Here is a 21,721-nt window from a genome sequence, read left to right as displayed (position 1 = left end):
GTGTCAAATAAAATAACATTTGATTTGAACACTTTTCTAGAGGAAAAACAATACAACGTGGTGTTTTGGAGTCTGATAACTCCGAGGAGGACTTTGGTAAAAAAGCACTTGGGTACTGAGTAGACTGATGCCATATTTCATTGATCACAAATCCTTAAGTAAGAGTGTACAGTGCAATATGAATGTCAATATATGCACAATAGGCTGACTGGGGAGGCAAAGTCCCACCGCCAAAGTCCTGCAATGAGCTACTATGCTAATATTTGCGTAAACTCTTCACAGTTGTGTTCTGTGGGTGTCACCGAATAGACTGATACCCCATTTCATTGCTCAACATTCCAACACTCCAACCTTGTACCTCTTAAGGATCAGACCCTTTTTTTCAATTTTCGCCTAAAATTACATACCCAAATCGAACTGCCTGTAGCTCAGGACCTGAAGCAAGGATATGCATATTCTTGATACCATTTGAAAGGAAACACTTTAACGTTTGTGGAAATGCAAAATTAATGTAGGAGAATATAACACATTAGATCTGGTACAAGATAATACAAAGAATACATGTTTTTTTTTGTTTGTTTTTTTGGTTCCATCATCTTTGAAATGCCAGAGAAAGGCCACAATGTATTAAGCACAATTTATATTTTGGCCACTAGATGACAGTAGTGTATGTGCAACGTTTTAGACTGATCCAATGAACCATTGCATTTCTGTTCAAAATATTGTATCAAGTCTGCCCAAATGGCCTAATTGGTTTATTAATACATTTTCAAGTTCATAACTGTGCACTCTCCTCAAACAATAGCATGGTATTATTTCACTGTAATAGCTACTGTAAATTGGACAGTGCAGTTAGATTAACAAGAATTTAAGCTTTCTGTCCTGGGAAATTTTCTTGTTACTTACTGCCTCATGCTAATCACATTAGCACAAGTTAGCTCAACTGTCTTGCGGGGGGACACCGATCCCGTAGAGATGACCATTATCTAGTCTAAATATGGCATGATTCCACCAATTGTAACCATTTGCATCACTTTCAAAGAGGGACTTATTTTGAAGGTCAAACGCTAATTCCACTATGGTGGTTAATCCTTATTGTGGCTAGCTTCACAACACATAACCCGGTCCAGCCAAGACTCACTCGCCAGATGAAGCTAGCTGGATGCTTATAATGTTACTTTGGGCAACAGGGTTACGTAGCAGGCTAGCTAGGTATTTTCAAAAACTGAAGTTCGAGTTTAATAGGAGTACAACAAGTGGCTACCTAGCTAATACTTACTCACATGGATCCCTAAATCATTTCTGAGAATATTGAAAATGACTGCAGTTTCTGCTGGTCATTGTTTTCAGGCTGGTTGCATTGGTGCTAGCTAGGATGGTACCAAGCTAAAGCTAGCTAGCTACCCCAAAGTTTCTAATAACATATTATTATATCTAATAACATAGATATTTGCACAATTTTTTATCCTGCTCGTTTGATCTTGATCTTATTTAAAATGCTCACACAGACGGTGTGTGTGCTTGTTTGCAGACTTGTTTTTTTGTACATTTTTGACAGTGCTACTGATCGTAGTGGTGACACCTGGCTTGCTTGTGCAAATTTAATAGTGTATTTGACTTGTACCTTTTTTTGCATGCAGACCCAAACAGCGTTCTATAGCTCATAGGGTAGTTCATCTCCTTCAACACCATTCTTCCATCCATATTCATTAGCCTTATGGCACTGAATGCTTTTAAAAGTGAAGGGCCATATGTGACTTATTGTTGTTCAACTTCTTGCTGTTATTCCATATTCCATGGTGGTTCACGGTGTTCCTTCACAGCCACACAGTACATCCCTCCATCCGTCCGGCCGCTCAGGCCTAGCTCAACTGGAAAAGGCCGGGCAGTGGGCACAGCAGCCTGTCTGTGGGTGGCATGAACACTGCCCACTGGACAGACCCCAGAGAGACAGGCTGGAGGGTGGGCAGTGGGCAGAAGTGGACACGGCCAGGCCAGGCCATGACTAACGCAGCAGCAGCCCCAGAGCAGGCTGACCAGATGGGCCTATCAGATATCAGATCGGCTGTGAACAGAGAGAAGAGAGAGAGAGAGATAACGTTCCAATGGGCACGACAATAACAAACCCATGCAGTTCACTGGCTGCTTAGTGTTACATCATGTATTTACTCACAAAGTGAGCAGCATTTATTAGGGGATTAATGGAGACTATATTAGCATTTTGCCAGGAAGCATCTGTGATAACGATGAAGGGATACTCTGAAATTATACAGTCAGCTTTAATTCATGCTGTTTTTATTTTGAGACAATGTGTAGATAAGTAGACACATAAGTAGATAAGATATGTAGATAAGTAGATGAACCTGTAACTTTTAAAACTATGCTGTTGCTTGTTTCAGATGCGTAGTGTAGTTATACCAGTGGAGGCTCCTCAGAGGAGGAAGGGGAGGATCATCCTCCTCAGTGAATTTCATAAAAATTAAAATAGTGAAACATTAAAAATGTTATATTAACCTATATTAAAATATATTCAAATCTCACTAAATATTGATTAAAACACTGTTTTGCAGTATGTTTTAGTAGTCAACTTGTGGCAAATTCACTTGAATGGACATGATTTGAAAAGGCACACACCTGTCTATATAAGGTCCCATAGTTGACAGTGCATGTCAGAGCAAAATCCAAGCCATAAGGTCGAAGAAATTGTCTGTAGAGCTGTGAGACAGGATTGTGTTGAGGCACAGAACTGGGGAAAGGTACCAAAAAAATTTCTGCAGCATTGAAGGTCCCCAAGTTTGCAACCACCAAGACTCTTCCTAGAGCTGACCTGTCGGCCAAACTGAGCAATCGGGGGAGAAGGGCATCGGTCAGGGAGGTGACCAAGAACCCGGTGGACAATCTGACAGAGCTCCAGAGTTCCTCTGTGGAGATGGGAGAACCTTCCAAAAGGACAACCATCTCTGCAACACTCTACCAATCAGGGCTTTCTGGTAGAGTGGCCAGAAGGAAGCCACTCCTCAGTAAAAGTCACATGACAGCCCACTTGTTTGCCGAAAGGCACCTAAAGACTCTCAGACCATGAGAAACAAGATTCTTTGGTCTGATGAAACCAAGATTGAACTCTTTTGTCTTATTGCCAAACGTCACGTCTGGAGGAAACCTGGTACCATCCCTACGGTGAAGCATGGTGGTGGCAGCATCATGCTGTGGGGATGTTTTTCAGAGACTGGGAGACTAGTCAGGATCGAGGGAAAGATGAACGGAGCAAAGTACAAAGAGATCCTTGATGAAAACCTGCTCCAGAGACTTCAGGACCTCAGTCTGGGGGCGAAGGTTCACCTTCCAACATGACAACGATCCTAAGCACACAGCCAAGACAATGCAGGAGTGCCTTTGGGACAAGTCTCTGAATGTCCTTGAGTGGCCCAGCCAGAGCCGGGACTTGAACACAATCAACATCTCTGGAAAGCCCTCTGCAGCAACGCTCTCCATCCAACCTGACAGTGCTTGAGAGGATCTGCAGAGAAGAATGGGAGAAACTCCCCAAATACAGGTGTGCCAAACTTATAGCATCATACCCAAGAAGAATCAAGGTTGTAATCGCTGACTAAGGTGCTTCAACAAAGTACTGAGCAAACAGTCTGAATACTCATGTAAATGTTATATTTTCATTTTATTTGTAATACATTTGTAAAAATATATATATATAGAAACCTGGTTTTGCTTTGTCATTATGAGATATTGTGTGTAGATTGGATTGGTGGTTGGAAAAAAAACATTTAATCCATTTTAGAATAAGGCTGTAATGTAACAAAATGTGGAAAAAGTCAAGGGGTCTGAATATTTTACGAATGCACTGTACATATTTCTCTTCCCCAGTCTCTAACACACGGCCCATCCTTTAATGGCTCAGGAAATTAATCTCCACAACCATCCCAGATCACAGAGTCAAGTAGTGGTCCGAGTTCCCTCGGTAGCAGCACTGTGGCTGGGTAGATTAGTTTAGTCAACAAGGCGGGGGAGTGGACGTGGTGCCAGGCCCTTGTTTCCAGTCTATGAATGCATCTTATCCACCAGACTGGAGGGAGAGGAGGGGTGGGAGGAGAATATGAAATTAGAGTCTAAGTAGGGACAGCTGTCTGTTGAAACCAAGGACATTTAACCATGTCCTGAGGGTCCAGAGACCCAACTAGACCAGCACGCCTCTCTAACCAACCCCACTCCAAGCATCAAGTCTCCCAGCACTGGTACCATTCAACAGAGGTGAAATGAGTTAAATCAAGCAACTCATTAGTACAAACCAACCAGATGGTATTTGTGCTTTTATTTGACATGTGCATTAACTTTCTGTAACGTTGAAAGGTGTGTTGGTGTTATTATGAGTTATGTGTTTGAGCATGTTTCACTGTTTGTTTGTGTTCATGACATACTGTACATAGCTACGTACATATCTCTGCGCGTATGTATGTGTACATTTTACAACCCAACTCCATTTTCCTTTTCCCATGGCACACCAATCTTTCTTTACAGGAAGAGCAACATGAGTAAACAGTATGTGTGCGTTCAGTACAACGTCTCGACGGCCATTAGCGTCGTAGCAAGCTGTGTCATTTGCATCTGATCTCTCTCTTCTCTGCCGAAGCTCCTCTGTTTTCACACGGGTCATTAGCAACCCCTATTAGAATGTAAGAGTTCTATTAGTGTTAAAGTGTTCAGCGATATGATGCACTTCCATTGAAGAACACATGCAGATGCCACCGAGATGGTTTCTGTTCGGGTTATAGAAATGGCAGAAGTGGTTCGTATGCATGTGCCTATGCATTCCCATCCATATCCATCAACTATCATGTCCATCCATCTATTCATGTATTAATGTGATCTTGATGTGATTTTTTGTAAAGGATTTCCAGGAAAGCGTCCAAAACAATATTTGCCTTAGTGCCTCACTGTACAATAGGGTGCTGTTCCATTCCAGTTTAGACAATTAGATTGGCTTTGGAACAGAGGTTTGATGGCACGTGATAAAAATGACATTCCCACAACCAGCTGGGGCCCCACTAACTAAGCCATAACCTTCCTCTAACATTACTGAAATGCCACAACAACATGTAAGTCATATTACTGTATTTTAACTATAGTATCCAGTAAATATTGGACTTGGCCTGATACCACCCGAAACTGTACAAGCAACCTAGTACTGTCAGCGCTCTATTTGATTTATTAAACTAAATGTGCTGAAATAGTTCATATCTGGTAATATCTATGCTTACTTTGAGTACAATTTAAATGCTTCTTCTCCTCCAATCAAACGTGTATCTAATTGTCAGTGACAGAACATGTACTTAACACTCATTAAATGAATAGAAATTACATTTCAAATGTCAAAGGTGTTGCACGGTGAGCGACAGATTTGTGAAATAAGAAGTGTCATTCCTGAATCCTGGCACATGTCTTACACAGAGGAAGCCAACACCTCCGTTGGAGAGGTAATCACTAGGCTCAAACTATATTCACTTTCTATTTCAAAGGTTGCAATTTGTTCATTTGTTTACACCTGCCAGCGGGGACACATGAAGGTGATTTTCATCATCTGAGAAACTGGGCAGAAGTCCAAGTTTCACGCCACAAAATAACAACCTTCATTGTGATGCCCTTTCCACCAACCAACCACCCACCTCATATTATGAATAATAATGGCAGGTGATGTGACTCACCTCTGGGGATGCTGTCAATAATATAAACCTGTCTTTACCTCCACTTATGAATATTGATTTTCCTTTAGGGATCAATAAAGTATTGGTCTATCTAATCTTGGCACCAAGAACCAAGTCTATCCATCTATTGTTATTTATTTGTTGTGAGAAAGTCCACTGGTATACCTGTGCCAGTGATAGACTCATATTCAGAAGCTGTCCTGTCTTCATGAATAGTCAAGCAGCTTAACTAAGAACAAACCTTCCAAGCTCCAGAGCCAGAGCCCGAGGAGGCAAGGTTCCCTAATCTGGACTGGGCATCGCCTGCAGGGAACAATTGGCTAGAGAGCTGCCTCAAGCAGGTGGGGAGATTATTTATTTAAACTTCATTTTACCAGGTTAGTCAAGAGAGACCTGGAGGAGGCAGGGGAGACAGGGGGAGGTGGGTAGGGTGACAAGGGGAGGTAAACTGGGGAAGGGTGGCAGGGGGAGAAGGGAGTGGCAGGGGGCTGCATGTAGGCAGGACCGGATTACCGAACAGGCACGCAGCGCATGTGTCCTGGGCCCCCCGAACTCCAGGGTTGGGGCCCCCCTGGAAGTCTGGAAGGCTCTAGATAGCAACATTTGTAGAATTTCAGGAAATTTGCTATAAAACAGCAAAAAATCCATCCCTGCCCCATGGCAAAACGTGTAGAATTTCATTATAGAGTTATAAAAGGGGAAGGTACTGGAGGCAGGGGGAGACAGGAGGAAATAGAGGGGGACAGGGGAGGCAGGGGAGGCAAGAGGAGACAGGGGGAGGCAGGGGAGTTAAGTGGTATGGAGACTGTAGGAGGCAATGGAGGTAGCCAGATCCCTTGCCAAACCCCCCTCCCCCTCCCCGAGTCCCCAGACTCAGTCTCTGCCAGCCAGTCTCCCCACAGCAATAACCACCAGAGGTAAGATGTAGGGTGGCTCAGGGATGTTCACACAACATGCATCCTGCAGGAACTCAGGTGAACTAACAGCCAAAGGGCTGGAGCGAAGAAAACCCTGGCCTGATCTCCAAATCTGGCACGGCAAAGATATTAACAACACTCAAATCAACATAGCTGGCATCCACTCACCCTCTGCTCCTCCCTGGTCTCAATCCCTTGGTGACATCGTTGGCTGAATTCAACAACAAAATGTAAAATAATTTGACACATCAACCCTGCTGGAACTGAACAATACTTCATTTTCATAAATTATTGGAAGTCAAACCTCTGAATCCCTCCTAATATCTGGCGTAACACGGAAAGGTTATGATGAAAAATAAATGTTATATTGTGGCCAGAATATGCATCAAATGCTGTTTGCACTCTAAATGACATGGGGTCAAATAGAGTATGAATTTATGAAAATACCTCAGTAGACAGGAAATTAGCTCATTCTATAAAAGCCCAAAGTAGAATGTTAGATTATGATCGTAGTACTTCACCAATTCCACCCCTTGCTATTAAGATTAACAACAAATAATCAGCAAAATATTAGGTTACAATGTTAAAAATGTTGGTCAAATAGAGTGAAACACTCATTTCTTTGAAACAGTTCCCATTGCACCAGAGCTTCCCACCAAGGTAACCAATTAGCATTCTGATTTCTAAAACATTAATGAATTATTCACAGCTCCATATTTCCATACCATTAACAGGCTATGTGTCTTACACCTGGGTACCTTTGTATGTCAACACTTCTGTTTATTTTTTATCCAAGTTTTCAAACTGAGACAGAAGTAAATTAATATTTTCACACAGGGGATATAGAAACAAACTCTTTAAGCGAACTACAGCTCTGAAATGAAAGTGTGAAAAGTCTTCACTTTTCCAGGGCTGGGCCTTTTGGTATCCAAGCTTTTTGTATTCTATTGCAATTGATCGTTTAAATATTTAAAGTATTGATATCAACATAAAACAGACAGTCAGTAAGAGAGACACCAAGAATACCTTTGATGCTATTAGAGTTCTCAATTACATTCTTTGTTTGCACCTTGTCTGTCTGAAATATGTAATAATTAAAACGCTGGATGACATTCTACACCAAGCATGGTATAAATACAAAGGATGATATGTTCCCTTTTTATAAAATGTTTTTTAATCACAACCCCTTAATTTAATTCTTCTTCTTTACAACAGTAGTGAGCAAGCGTCTTTTTATATTTTTAATTTAAAAAAAAAATGTAAGTAAGCACGTGCACTATTTCGGAGCTGGGGTGTGTATTAAATGTTTTATGTGAAATGGGATGGGTCTAGTCTCTCTCCCTTCTCCTGCACAATGATTTATGGCCCAAAAAGACCAGAGAACTAATTAACAGAGTAATTAATTAATATAAATTTGCATATTTGCATTTGCAATTAGTGCAGTCAAGTGATTAGTCTGAAATGGGAAGTTTGACTCATCAGATGTTGGTGTGTGTACTGGACCGGAAAGCTTGTCGCCAGCTGAGGCATCTATAGAGGGGGGCGAGGTGGGCAGGCTGAGATGGAGGTGTGTGTGTGTGTGTGTGTGTGTGTGTGTGTGTGTGTGTGTGTGTGTGTGTGTGTGTGTGTGTGTGTTTGTCCGTGCGTGTGTGCAGACTCATAAACATGAGCATGGGCTGATACATACCAATCAAGCATGAAACATCTAGTCAACCACCAACCAGAGATGCCACCCACTCAAATGTTAGTTTTTTTCCCTAAATCCCGAATGTAAATACTAGTCAATCTACGATGCTCTTTAACAAGTATAAAAATGTTATTAGGTAGAAGCATGTGGCTTTCTTGGTGTCTCTGAGTTGATTGGCACCAGTGAAATTTGTCCTCATGACCCTCATTTTCCACAGACCACCAACAGACGTATCATTTTAATGTTTTCATCTTTCACAAGAGATTAGCGAATGAGTGGCTTGTTCATCATATCTGATAGGACTAAAGCAGCTATGGAGGCAGCCCAGTCCCCTAACTGGTATTTGAATGCATGGGAGTCATGTCCTTCAAATTAACAGAAGAATACAGGCAGATATACAAGCCACCTCCCAGATTAACCCCAAATCACCAGACAAGGAACAAAAGTGTTAATGCTTGGTCATATGGTTCAATAAAGACATGCTATTCATATTGTCAACTCATATACATAAGTATGGACTGATACATACCAATCAAGCATGAAACATCTAGTCAACCACCAACCAGAGATTCAGAGATGCCACCACTCAAATGTTAATGTTTCCCCTAAATCCAGAATGTAAATACTAGTGAATGTAAATACTAGTGAATGTAAATACTTGTCTCGAGGACCACAGTGGAAATAAGTTCAAGAGGTTATTGTGGATTATCCTCGATGATTTTATTCATGTATGGATTTTTCAAGTGTTATGTGTGCTTGTTTTTGTTAAACGGTCTAAATTAATAAACTCAACTAAACTCAAAAAACCTTTGATCTCAATCAACCCTCCATTCTCAGTTATCGTACAACAATTGAGTTTACTCTACGGTAACAATAAACGGTTCATATTGAAAGATGTTGTGTGCAACTATGGAATGAGGCACACTAGTATGATTGGCCTCTGGGGGCCTATTGGTAGGAAGCTGCATTACTCAACACATCCATAACCGGTGTTAGTGCATATTAATGCTAGCTAATCGCAGGTTATTATTTTTATGACACTCCTCTCCCAAAAAGTCTACATTTAGGAGAGGCCTTGGGAATCTCCTGATCGGTGCAAACTCAGCCAATTGGCAAACGCCCTTGACAACATGACCCAAAAGACAGGAGCTATCAATCATGTCACTCTAGCTGTCACTCATTTGTGTAACCTAAGCAACTTCTGAAGTGGGTATTTCTGGCTTGTATGCATTACATGCATTTCATGTAATGTTTTATGTACCTTCAACATAGCATGTCATCAACATTGAATTCAATACAATTGCTTAAAACTACATCCTTAATTCCCCCGTAATTGCCTTGCTTTTATCATTTAATATCCACACATTACCATGCCCTGAGACAGAACATGGATATTCACATTGAATACATCTATTCTTTGGAATTTACATGCATCTGTTGTATTATCTGTTCTTTGTGTGAGGTCCCTACTGGTTTCCTCCCGTTCCTAAAGAAGCTATAGGGAAGCTTTACGATGTTTCCCAGAAGCAAGAAGCATGCCAGATGATCAGGGAGAAATTCAACAGTCCCTCGAGACCACACCACGTGGCCAACGCTGCCAGGTGACGTCATCAGCAGATGGCATGGGTACCAGCTCTGGCGGTTGGCATCGGTGTCATTTCTCAAAGAGAGAGAGAGAGAGAGGGGGAGAGAGAGAGAGAGGGGGAGAGAGAGAGAGACAGACAGACAGAGAGAGAGAAAAAAAGACAAGGAGAAGAAGGAGAGTAGGACCACTCTGGTGCTATCTCCCATCGCGATAACAAAAAGGTGCTGGCGCGTAAAGCTACCTGGAAGGCTATTGAGAAGATGTGCACTGTTTGACACAGGATCCAGGTGAGGGAAAACATGCATGGAGACTGAGTGTGGGGAAAAAAAGAATGCAGTGGTGTCATGTTGTGGGATGGAAATTGAATTGAAATCAAAGTATCTAACAAAAGGATAGTTTATAATTAGGGTTTAAAAGGATGCTCAGTTGAATGAATGAATGAATTAATTAATTAATGGTATGGTGTCTAGGCTACTGTCCTTATCATTGGATTATTATCAGTAATAGGCTAATCATGTAAAGATGTATACTAAAGTCATACAGATGCATACCATCTATATGACATAGACCTTTATAGATATATTTCAAAAAATTTGAATGATTTAGCCTATAATATTCAATTCGGTTGGATGTCAATTTGTCCAGATAAGGCCATGGGTAAAATATAATGCTAAGAATGTTAATAAATGTCTAATGATAAAATCACAGATAACATCGGACTAATCAGCCGTATCTTCCCTCTGTCACGCTGAAGAAAGATGTTGACCTTACCGTTTGATGAGCCAGCAATGAGGCCAGGGACCGGGACCCAGTTTGGGGCCAACTTCCCTCTAGACTGCGTGCGCGAGATCAAGGTCAGTAAACAAGAACCTTTCCTAAAAGCAGCCGATACCATCTCCCAGACCCACATCAAAACCACGGAGGATGAGTTAGAGTCGGAGAGGGATGAGGACGAGAGAGAGGAGCTAGGCCAAGAAGACGAGGACGTGGACGGTTTACCAGGAAGGAGGAGAGGCCCACGTAAAAAGAAGATGACCAAGGGGCGCGTGGACAGGGTGAAGATTCGGCGCCAGGAGGCCAACGCGCGCGAGCGGAGCAGGATGCACGGGCTGAACGATGCGCTGGACTGCCTGCGCAAAGTCGTGCCCTGCTACTCCAAGACGCAGAAGCTGTCCAAGATTGAGACTCTCCGACTGGCCAAGAACTACATCTGGGCGCTGTCGGAGATCCTCAGCACCGGCAAGAGACCCGACCTATTGGCATTTGTCCAGGCGCTCTGCAAGGGACTGTCTCAGCCAACCACCAACTTAGTGGCGGGCTGTCTCCAGCTCAATGCCAGAAATGTCATCACGGACCACAACGGAGAGACATCTTTCACTGGTAGGTCCCCATTCGACGCTATGTACCCTGCGCCTTATCACAGTTCCACCGAGGCTGTGGCGTCTTCAGGCCACGGCAGCAGCACCATGGACAGCGCCAAACCTTTCAGACCATTTAGCTCCTACTGCAGTGCCTACGAGTCCTTCTACGAGAGCACGTCCCCAGAATGTTCGAGCCCTCAATTCGACAGTGGTGCTCTGAGCCCTCCAATCAACTTTAACGGGATATTCTCCCTAAAGCACGAGGAGCCAGCGGACTATGGAAAGAGCTGTCATTACGGTATGCGGTACTGCGCGGCGGTGGCGGGTCGCAACTCCCTCGGTCAGAACTCAATGTCACGGGGGTCCTCTGACATCCGGGATATCCATGTCCCCTATGACATCCACCTCCGCAGCCAGTTCTACCCAATGCAGGAGGAACTAAACACGCCTTTTCATAATTGATAAGAGAAAAGTCAAATGTGACCAGCTTATAGCGGAGTAGCCTAATTAGGCTAAAATACAGAACCCACACATGTATTATTGACAACTTGGCCCATTTTGGGCACTTCCCACTGGGCACACACTGGTTGAATCAACGTTGTTTCCATGTAATTTCAACGAAATTACGTTGAACCAACGTGGATTAGAAGTTGAATTGACGTCTGTGCCCAGAGGGTTGGTTGTGGTGTGGGCCATCTGATGTATAGTCACTTATTCATTGTAATTGAATGTTAATTGTCCTGAGGGTAAATACGTTTTGTAGTGGGATCATTTTAGGGAAAACACACCATGCAGGCAACGGAAACAAACAGAGGTCTGGGAGATTGTCAAATAGCGTTCAGTTAATAGGCCCACTACATCTCCTGTAGGAGTCAAGAAGTAGGATAGGCTATGTTTATTCACAAATTGTTATGCAAGAACATTCTTTTTGGAAATAATTTGTTGATGCCCTTACACATTAAAGTAGTTTACCAAACTATACTTATGCTGAATATGCTCTATTCCTAATTGTATTAATCCAAAGGGTAATGTGACATGGTGGAGTTCGGCCTAGTGATGCAACGTCTTAAATAAGACAGCAATAAAAGGCGAAGGGAACTACAGTATGCAATAAAGAACTCCATGCAGTCTGAGACAACTCTATTATTACCCACTAAACGTGCAGGTCAGTAGGGCACCAGTCAGCTGGAACAAATGAGCTATTAGAAGACGCTTCAGACAATTCCTATACGTTTTCATTGCCTCAAGTGTTGCAGAAATTGTTCCAAGCCAGGCTTGTATTTATTTGTAAGTTATTTAATCTGGATTTATTTATCTAGATATCATTTGTCTATGGATGGTAGACATATGTAAATAAATGTTCACATATTGTGTGTTTTCTACAGTGTCAAACGTTGTGTTAATTATCAAGTGAAATATGAATCGAAGAATGTACAGTTATCCTATTTATAAAATATGAAATACACGTGTCACTGAATAGATGTTTGAAAGGGGGAACACAACCCTTTGTATTTATAACATGGTTAATGAATCTCGTTATTCAGGTTATAGCCTATCTCGTTATTCAGGTTATAGCCTATCTCGCTGTTCAAGTTATAGCCTATGCCTTGTGACAAATTAATCAATGTAGGCCTACACACATTTCTGATATTGGAACTGAACACGCTATCTTTCTTATTTCTTGCAACAAATCAATGCACATTTTTGTATATAGTGGGCACATTCGATTTGTTACCGAGGACTATTGTTTACATGTTAATATTTTGTCTATTCATATGCAACTATGGAGAGAATTTTAGTCTACTTTATTTCCTAAATTCTCATCTTAGAAATATTGGCCTATTGGCATAAAGCTTATTTTAGCTCTTTAGAAATTGAATACTTTTATAACAATAATGTTAGGCAAATTATTAACATCTCTTTATGGAAAATTCTCACGTAATAATTTCGTTTATTTGAACAGGCTGCCTTAATTTGAAATGTATATTTGGCACACACCAATTATCTAATTATTGTATTATTCAATGAAGTGTTCGTGGGGGTATAGTGCGCTTCTGTTTTTTTCCCCTTCTTTCAAATTTGTATCTGGTAATGGGATTGTTTTATAAACAACATAACGTTGAATAAAAAGGAATTAAAGAGCCTCCATTGTTTTCCGTGTTTGCCGAATATAGAAATCAATGCATAAGGTTTTTCAGTGATAATGTGACGTTCAAATACATTATTGAAGACGAATGACTGATGGCTTTTGTAATAATATTATATTTCAGAGTTTATGAAACGAACCTACCTGAATTTATTGTTAGTCACACAATCAATGTAATCATGATATTATTAAGCAATATTTAGTTGCAAATGTAATTGAATTAATTCATTATACTGTCCACACGACCCGTTTGACCTTTCGATTATAGGCTGGCAGCCCATGTCCAAAAATCACACAGAAATTGATACATTTTATTCACCCGAAAATAGCTTGTATTTCTTGGGGACAGAAAATGTATCTCTACTTAATTAATAAATCAGTTAGAGAAAGACAACATCTAAATGTGTGTGTTAGAGAGCGAGAGAGAGAGAGAAAGCGAGAAAGAGAGGGAGAGGTGGGCATGCGTCCATTGTAAGCCTGTGCCATAAATGTCGCCAAGTTGGGCGCTATAACTGCGTGGACTTCAGCCAGATAGCGACAGACTGCAGATCAGAAGCTTGCTGGGAAGCGTCGTAGGCTATAGGTCGCGCTAATCCCCGGGCGAATGTGCATTGTCATCCTGAGAAATTAGTCCCCGGATGCACGAGACCATGCAAATACAAAACATGATTTGACAGGTTACCTTCAAAGAGCTCTGTTGAAAATACATGTTCCGTATCCACTCAGATATCATGGATAGGCTAATTGAATTCACTTGCCTTAAAGATCTATAAAACTACAGTAAAACAATGTCCAATCAGTCGTCTACATTTTAGGTCTCAACGTAATCGCTACATTTTAGTTTAGCATACTTGTGAATGGCGCATTCCCTGATAGTTCTGCGCTGGGGCAAGATGTGTAGTAGGCCTATCGCTGGGTCAAATATTGTACCTTTCAATTGAAAACCAATGCATATTTGAAGATAATTAAGTTTATTAACAAACATTTTCCAAAGAAGAACCATTAAGAACTAATATAGACTAGCTACAAAGGTTTTAAAATGAAATACAGAATATGAGCCATTACCTTCTAATATCTAGTACTAATGAAATACAGAGTACTAGTCATTACCTACTAATATCTAGTACTAATGAAATACAGAGTACCAGCCATTACCTTCTAATATCTAGTACTAATGAAATACAGAGTACTAGTCATTACCTACTAATATCTAGTACAAATGAAATACAGAGTACCAGCCATTACCTACTAATATCTAGTACAAATGAAATACAGAGTACCAGCCATTACCTGCTAATATCTAGTACTAATTAAATATAGAGTACCAGCCATTACCTGCTAATATCTAGTACTAATTAAATATAGAGTACCAGCCATTACCTGCTAATATCTAGTACTAATGAAATAGGAACACCTCTAGCTTTTGACAGACTGGTGCAAAAATGATACCTGTGAATTAACAAGTGCTTTTGATGAGCTTGTAATTCTTGGGCTGCATATGTAAGTGTCATATAACCCAGAGTGGTGATATTTCACATGATGAAGAGAGAAAGAGCCTAGCAGACAGCATATGTTCCTATTTCAGGAGACAAAACTGTCTCCTGACAGAGGCCCACAAAGGAGCAGAAAAAACTCAATGTGTACTACATCTATCCAAGCCTTTTTGTCACTTAGTTACTGTATTAACAACTTCAAGATTGATGTGTGTTATGCTATATAAAAGGTGTTATAAGAATTAACTGTAAAATGTGGCTGAGAAAAGCCTACCATATCCGCATCCACTTAACTTTCTTTCTTTGCCAATGGAACCTGGGACAGTTTTCACTTATCACATTTTAGGGCTGACCTATGATCTGTAGAAGAGTGGTTTATTGACCTAAAGCCAGCTAACCGATACCAGCCTTTCATCAATGCCCTTAGTACGGATAGCTCTGTGTGTGTGTGTGTGTGTGTGTGTGTGTGTTGGGGGTTAACAGACACCTGAGTACCTCTATAGAGAAACATCCTCCTGAATGAATAGCCTGTTAATAATACCGTCCCCGTAATTACAAGTGAAACATGTTGTGCTCCTGTGATGTTGATTTATCTGTGTGGGGCTCCATGACGGTGGCCCACTCTCCACCTCTACTTCTACTTGGCTCAGAGATGTCCCCCTCTCTTTCTCTCACCCCTCACACACACTCTCTCTCTCTCTCTCTCTCTCTCTCTATCCCCATCTCTCTCTCTCTCTCTCTCTCTCTCTCTCTCTCTCTCTCCCTCCCTCTCTCCCTCTCTCCCTCTTTTTGTCACCGTTCCCACAATTTTGCCACAAGTCCAGGGTCTCAGATGGTGTGCGATGCAAAATGTCCCCCATTAAATTCCTAATAATCTTTTTGGGTGGGTTGCAGTGGGGGTCTTGGCGAAGAGATTTCTTGTTTTAATTAGAAGGTTTAAGGAGCTAAGCCCTTCAGAAAAGCAGGTCCTCTGAGAGGTGGTGTGTGTATGTGAGTGTGTGTGTGTGTGTGTGCCCTTGGAGAGGTGGTGGGTGCAGGTGATCCTCCTAACAGAAGTTGCACCACATCGGCAGCCAATAACTCGTTTAAATATTAGATTGGTGTCGGCTTGGCACCCTTCCTGGTCCTGGTCCGTAAAATAACCCCCCCCCCCCCCCCCCCTATTTCTACACTTGGCACATTCTCACATTTTGTCTTGGCATCAGGGAAATTAAATCAGGGGTTCTTAGGTTCTAATACTACTGAGAGGTAGGCCTAACTAGTAATGTCTGCACATAAAATGGAACAGAATTATACGATAATGTGGTATGGTAGACCTACAATTGTTGTATTGGCTGAAATGTTCTGGAATGAGCTATATGACATGTTGGGATGTTCGGCATGGTGTATGAAAACAGAAAGCGACAACACCGTTGGTATAAAACAAATATTCTAACTTTAGACTTCTTCAGTATATTATCTGAACTTCTGTATCTGGGGGTGTCACTTTTGTGTGCAACATCCCTTTCAACTGCCAACAAGTTACAGTTCAGTCTAGTGGAATGAGAGAATATAGCCCAACCATTGACCTCATCCATCTACAGGACCATTAGTAGAACTAGAGAACCAGAGATTAAATATGTAAGAACTCTTCCTATCTGGACAAATTGCATGAAGTTTGTCTGCACTAGACACAGGCTAATCAGGGCCACATTAACAGTCATTTGGAAAGGGGTTGTCAGACACTTAAAGCCATTTATATTATCTGCTAATGCTAAGCACAAAAATGCTAATGAACTAAAGTCCCTGAACAATGTCATCAGTTTCATTCTGCGCTAATTTAGCACACAAAGACACATCTAGTGCAATATCGGAGTAGACTGCTGCTAGATGCATCTACTTCTGAACAGTATGGTCACTGCATGGTCCAGAGGTTAGCTCACTGAAATGGTCCAAAAGGTTGCTGGCCTAAATCTGCATTGGCGTAACGCATTTAACCTTGACTTATCCATCCGTTATCAGAAATCACTGTCAATGCTAGAGCCCTGTTCTGTTTCAGCTACAAGGCCAAATATGCCGTTGGAGCTCTACCATTTAATGATGATTTTGTTTTGTCATTCATCTACACAAAATACTCTATAATGTCAAAGTTTTATTTTTGTATTTTTGTATTTTTACAAATGTTTACCAATCAATACTAATTAAATAGCTAAAATATTGTTGTTGCATAAGTATTTCATCCTCTTTGTTTAGGCAAGCCTAAATTAGTTCAGGAGTAAAAGTTGGCTTAACAATTCAAATAATAAGTTACATGATTTTTAAATGACTACCCCCTTCCTCTGTCCCCCATAGATAAAACATCTGTAAGGTCCCTCAGTCAAACATTGAATTTCAAGCAGATTCAAATACAAAGACCCGGGAGCTTTTCAACGCCTCATAAAGAAGGGCAGTGATTGGTAGATGAGTAACATTAACAAATCAGACATTGCATATCTCTTTAAGCTTGGTCAAGTTAATAACTATGCTGTGGAGGATGTATTAAACCACCCAGACACAACAAAGATACAGTCGTCCTTCTGAACTGAGCTGTAGGACAGGAAGGAAACTGCTCAGTGATGTTACCATGAGGCCATTGGTCATCTTAAAACAGCTACAGAGATCAATGGCTGTGATGTTAGAAAACTGAGGATGAGATCAACAACATTGAAGTTACTCCACAATAATGACATAAATTACAGAGTGAAAAGAAGGATACAAACATACATAATCAAAATATTTCAAAACATGTATCCTGTTTGCAACAAGGCACTAAAGTAATACTGCTAGAAAAACACGGCAAAGGAATGAACATGTTGGCCTAAATGCAAAGCCTTATGCCTCCTTATTTTCAAGCATGGTGGTGGCTGCATCATGGTATGGGTATGTTTGATATCGGCAAAGTCTGGGGAGTTTTTTGGGATAAAAATAAACGGGTTAGAGATAAGCACAGGTAAAATCCTAGAGGAAATCCTGATTCAGTCTGCTTTCCACCAGACACTCGGGAGAAATGTACCTTTCAGCAGGACAATAACCTGCAACCTACGCGTCGAGAAAATTCAAATTAAAGGTACACCAAATTTAAAGGGATGGCTTTTAAAAAATGTACAGAAAACCCTATTGAATAAAAACTTCACAATAAATTATGTTGACCAGCAAGTGGGAGGGTTTTCAGTGGTTGAATTACATTTATTCAGCACATGCAAGGGAACCACGCCAACAAAGCCCATTAAGCACCTGCATACGGTAAGTCTGAATACCAACTACTGACATTTGCGTAGGAAAGGCGTACATTTCCTAAGTCTGAATCGGGCCCGTAGAGACTAACCCATTGCCGAAATTGCCACAGGGAATGGGGGAACAATAGGCAAGCAGCTTGGTGAGGCAACAACTGTTGGCGCAATTATTAGCAAATGGAAGAAGTTCAAGATGACGGTCAATCACCCTCGGTCTGGGGCTCCATGCAAGATCTCACCTCGTGGGGCATCAATGATCATGAGGAAGGTGAGGGATCAGGCCAGAATTACATGGCAGGACCTGGTCAATGACCCGAAGAGAGCTGGGACCACAGTCGCAAAGAAAACCACACTACGCCGTCATGGATTAAAATCCTGCAGCGCACGCAAGGTCCCCCTGCTCAAGCCAGAGCATGTCCAGGCCCGTCTGAAGTTTGCCAATGACCACCTGGATGATCCAGAGAAGGAATGGGAGAAGGTCATGTGGTCTGATGAGACAAAAATAGAGCTTTTTGGTCTAAACTCCACTCGCCGTGTTTGGAGGAAGAAGAAGGATGAGTACAACCCCAAGGACACCATCCCAACTGGGAAGCATGGAGGTGGAAACATCATTCTTTGGGGATGCTTTTCTGCAAAGGGGACAGGACGACTGCACCATATTGAGGGGAGGATGGATGGGGCCATGTATCGCGAGATCTTGGCCAACAACCTCCTTCCCTCAGTAAGAGCATTGAAGATGGGTCGTGGCTAGGTCTTCCAGCATGACAACGACCCGAAACACACAGCCAGGGCAACTAAGGAGTGGCTCCATAAGAATCATCTCAAGGTCCTGGAGTGGCCTAGCCAGTCTCCAGACCTGAACCCAATAGAAAATCTTTGGAGGGAGCTGAAAGTCCATATTGCCCAGTGACAGCCCCGAAACCTGAAGGATCTGGAGAAGGTCTGTATGGAGGAGTGGGCCAAAAACCCTGCTGCAGTGTGTGCAAACCTGGTCCAGAACTACAGGAAACGTATGATCTCTGTAATTGCAAACAAAGGTTTCTGTACCAAATATTAAGTTCTGCTTTTCTGATGTATCAAATACTTATGTCATGCAATAAAATGCAAATTAATTACTTAAAAATCATGCAATGATATTTTCTGGATTTTTGTTTTAGATTCCGGCTCTCACAGTTGAAGTGTACCTATGATAGAAATGACAGACCTCTACATGCTTTGTAAGTAGGAAAACCTGCAAAATCGGCAGTGTCTCAAATACCTGTTCTCCCCATTGTATATACATATTTTTTTTCATTTGTTTTGGTGGGTTGGGGGCCCCCAGATAGCATATGAAAACGTCATAAGCAATGGCCAAATATGCAGAGTTGCAGAAAATGTGCATTAACGGTCGACTTTGTGCATGATAACCGGTCCAACACCTCTTTCTTAATTTTCAAACAGAAATGGGGTGTGCCTTTGGGGGTTCATCAAAGTGTCATTCTGGTTATGAGCACCACAATCGACATAGCTAGTCCATTAGCTAATCTAGCCACTTGTAGCTAGCCAGCAAACTGCTCCAGTATGTGTTGACGCCAAATTGACAGGATTTTTTGGTAGACAGAAGCTGTAGAGATTGGTAAGAAATGGCACTTCTGTAGCCAAATATCTTATTCATCCATTTAGTTTTTGTTTTTAAGCAATACATGACCTGATATGATGGTGCATTGATCAGTTATACAGTTTAAATATGTTATTTTATCATTTTTACCTTTAAAGTAACTGTCCAGTGTTTCCAGATTTCTATGAAATATGACCTATAATTGATTACAATATGAGTGAAATAGTTTTCCTTCCAAAAAATGCCAATTAAGTATGTTAAAATGCTGCTTTTCTGTGTTGGAATGGTACTGGTGTACCCCAACAACAGAAAGGTGTGACCGTATACCAGTCATTAAAAATATTAATGTAAGGAGACCAATGATTGGCCAGCACATCCTCCTCCTCTGGAGGATGACATCATCATCTATGAGGAAATAGCAAGCATTTTTGAAATGGCCTGTTAGAGATACAAGTTTGAAGTTTTTTTTCTCCAGTTTATGCTTTGCCACAAATATGAGTATAGGATGAGTCAACAGCATTATTTGGGTGTGAGTTTACAGAATATGAACTTTTAAAAGTGATATTTTCACAAGACAGTTACCCTAACCCTCCTGCTGTGTTCTGATCGAATTGGACCGATTTACAAGTTTTCTTTCTGAAAAATGTAGTAAATTTAATCTGATTGTCATAAGGTTCCATGACTTTGTCCACACAGGGAATCTGAACACACAAAATACATTTTCATAAAAATGTGGGTGTTTTATTTAACCTTTGTACACCTGTGGTGTTGACGTTTAACAATGGTAACGGAATGGGTGAGACTACAATTAGTGTATAAAATTGAGTTCAGGCACATGCCCATTCATCAGATGGACACACTTCCTCTCCCAGAACCCCACGTGCATGTGTGTTTGAGCACACACACACACACACACACACACACACACACACACACACACACACACACACACACACACACACACACACACACACACACACACACACACACACACACACACAATGACAATGACCAAACGATATACTGCATATGAGACTTTGATCATGACGCTGGTGAGGAGGAATGTGTAGAGCAGCAGGAAATGATCTTCGAAACTGCTCAATTTTCTCTCATCCTCATGGCAAAATATGAAGAATAGCATGAAATGAGCTATATGAAAAAAGCATTTGTTTTTCTCTCTGCCACATGGCAAAATGTGTAAAATTGCATGGAATTAGCTTTAAAACTACAAAATCTGCAGAATAGCATTTTAAAACTGCAAATGTTTCTCTCAGCCACATGGAAAAATGTGTTGAAATGCAGGAAGTTAGTTGTTTTCCTAAAACAAATACAGTACCAGTCAAACATTTTGGACACACCTACTCAATCAAGGGTTTTTCTTTATTTTTACTATTGTACATTGTAGAATAATAGTCAAAACTATGAAATAACACATATGGAATCACGTAGTAACCAAATATTTTTAAAGAAATCTAAATATGTTTTACATTTGAGATTCTTCAGAGAAGCCACCCTTTGCCTTGATGACAGCTTTGCCTACTCTTGGCATTCTCTCAACCAGCTTCATGAGGTAGTCACCAGGAATGCATTTCAATTAACAGGTTGTTAAAAGTGAATTTATGTAATTTATTTTCTTCTTAATACATTTGAGCCAATCAGTTGTGCTGTGACAAGGTAGGGGTGGTACACAGAAGATAGCCCTATTTGGTAAAAGACCAAATCCATATTATGGCAAGAACAGCTCAAATAGGCAGAGAGAAAAGACCATCATTACTTTAAGACATGAAGGTCATTCAATCCGGAAAATGTCAAGAACTTTGAAAGTTTCTTCAAGACCCAGAGTTACCTCTACTGCAGAGGATAAGTTCATTAGAGTTACCAGCTTCAGAAATTGCAGCCCAAATAAATGCGCCACAGAGTTCAACATCAACTGTTCAGAGGAGAATGCATGAATCAGGCCTTCATGGTCA

The 21,721-nt window shown here is 41.1% G+C and overlaps 1 protein-coding gene across 1 annotated transcript; it reads left to right on the top strand.

Annotated features, from left to right (window-relative positions):
• Positions 1–10,006: 10,006 nt before the first annotated feature.
• neurod6a (neuronal differentiation 6a) lies at positions 10,007–13,407 on the top strand. The gene is made up of 2 exons (XM_021620546.3): positions 10,007–10,190; positions 10,658–13,407. The coding sequence occupies exon 2, from the start codon at positions 10,662–10,664 to the stop codon at positions 11,724–11,726; it is 1,065 nt and encodes a 354-aa protein (XP_021476221.1). The 5' UTR covers positions 10,007–10,190; positions 10,658–10,661; the 3' UTR covers positions 11,727–13,407.
• The last annotated feature ends 8,314 nt before the right edge of the window (positions 13,408–21,721 follow it).

This window comes from Oncorhynchus mykiss, chromosome 11 (genome assembly GCF_057628025.1).
Source record: "Oncorhynchus mykiss isolate SJ-2025 chromosome 11, ASM5762802v1, whole genome shotgun sequence".
NCBI lineage: Eukaryota > Metazoa > Chordata > Actinopteri > Salmoniformes > Salmonidae > Oncorhynchus > Oncorhynchus mykiss.
Note: the sequence above shows the minus strand (reverse complement) of the source record. Positions and strands in the feature narration are given on the sequence as shown.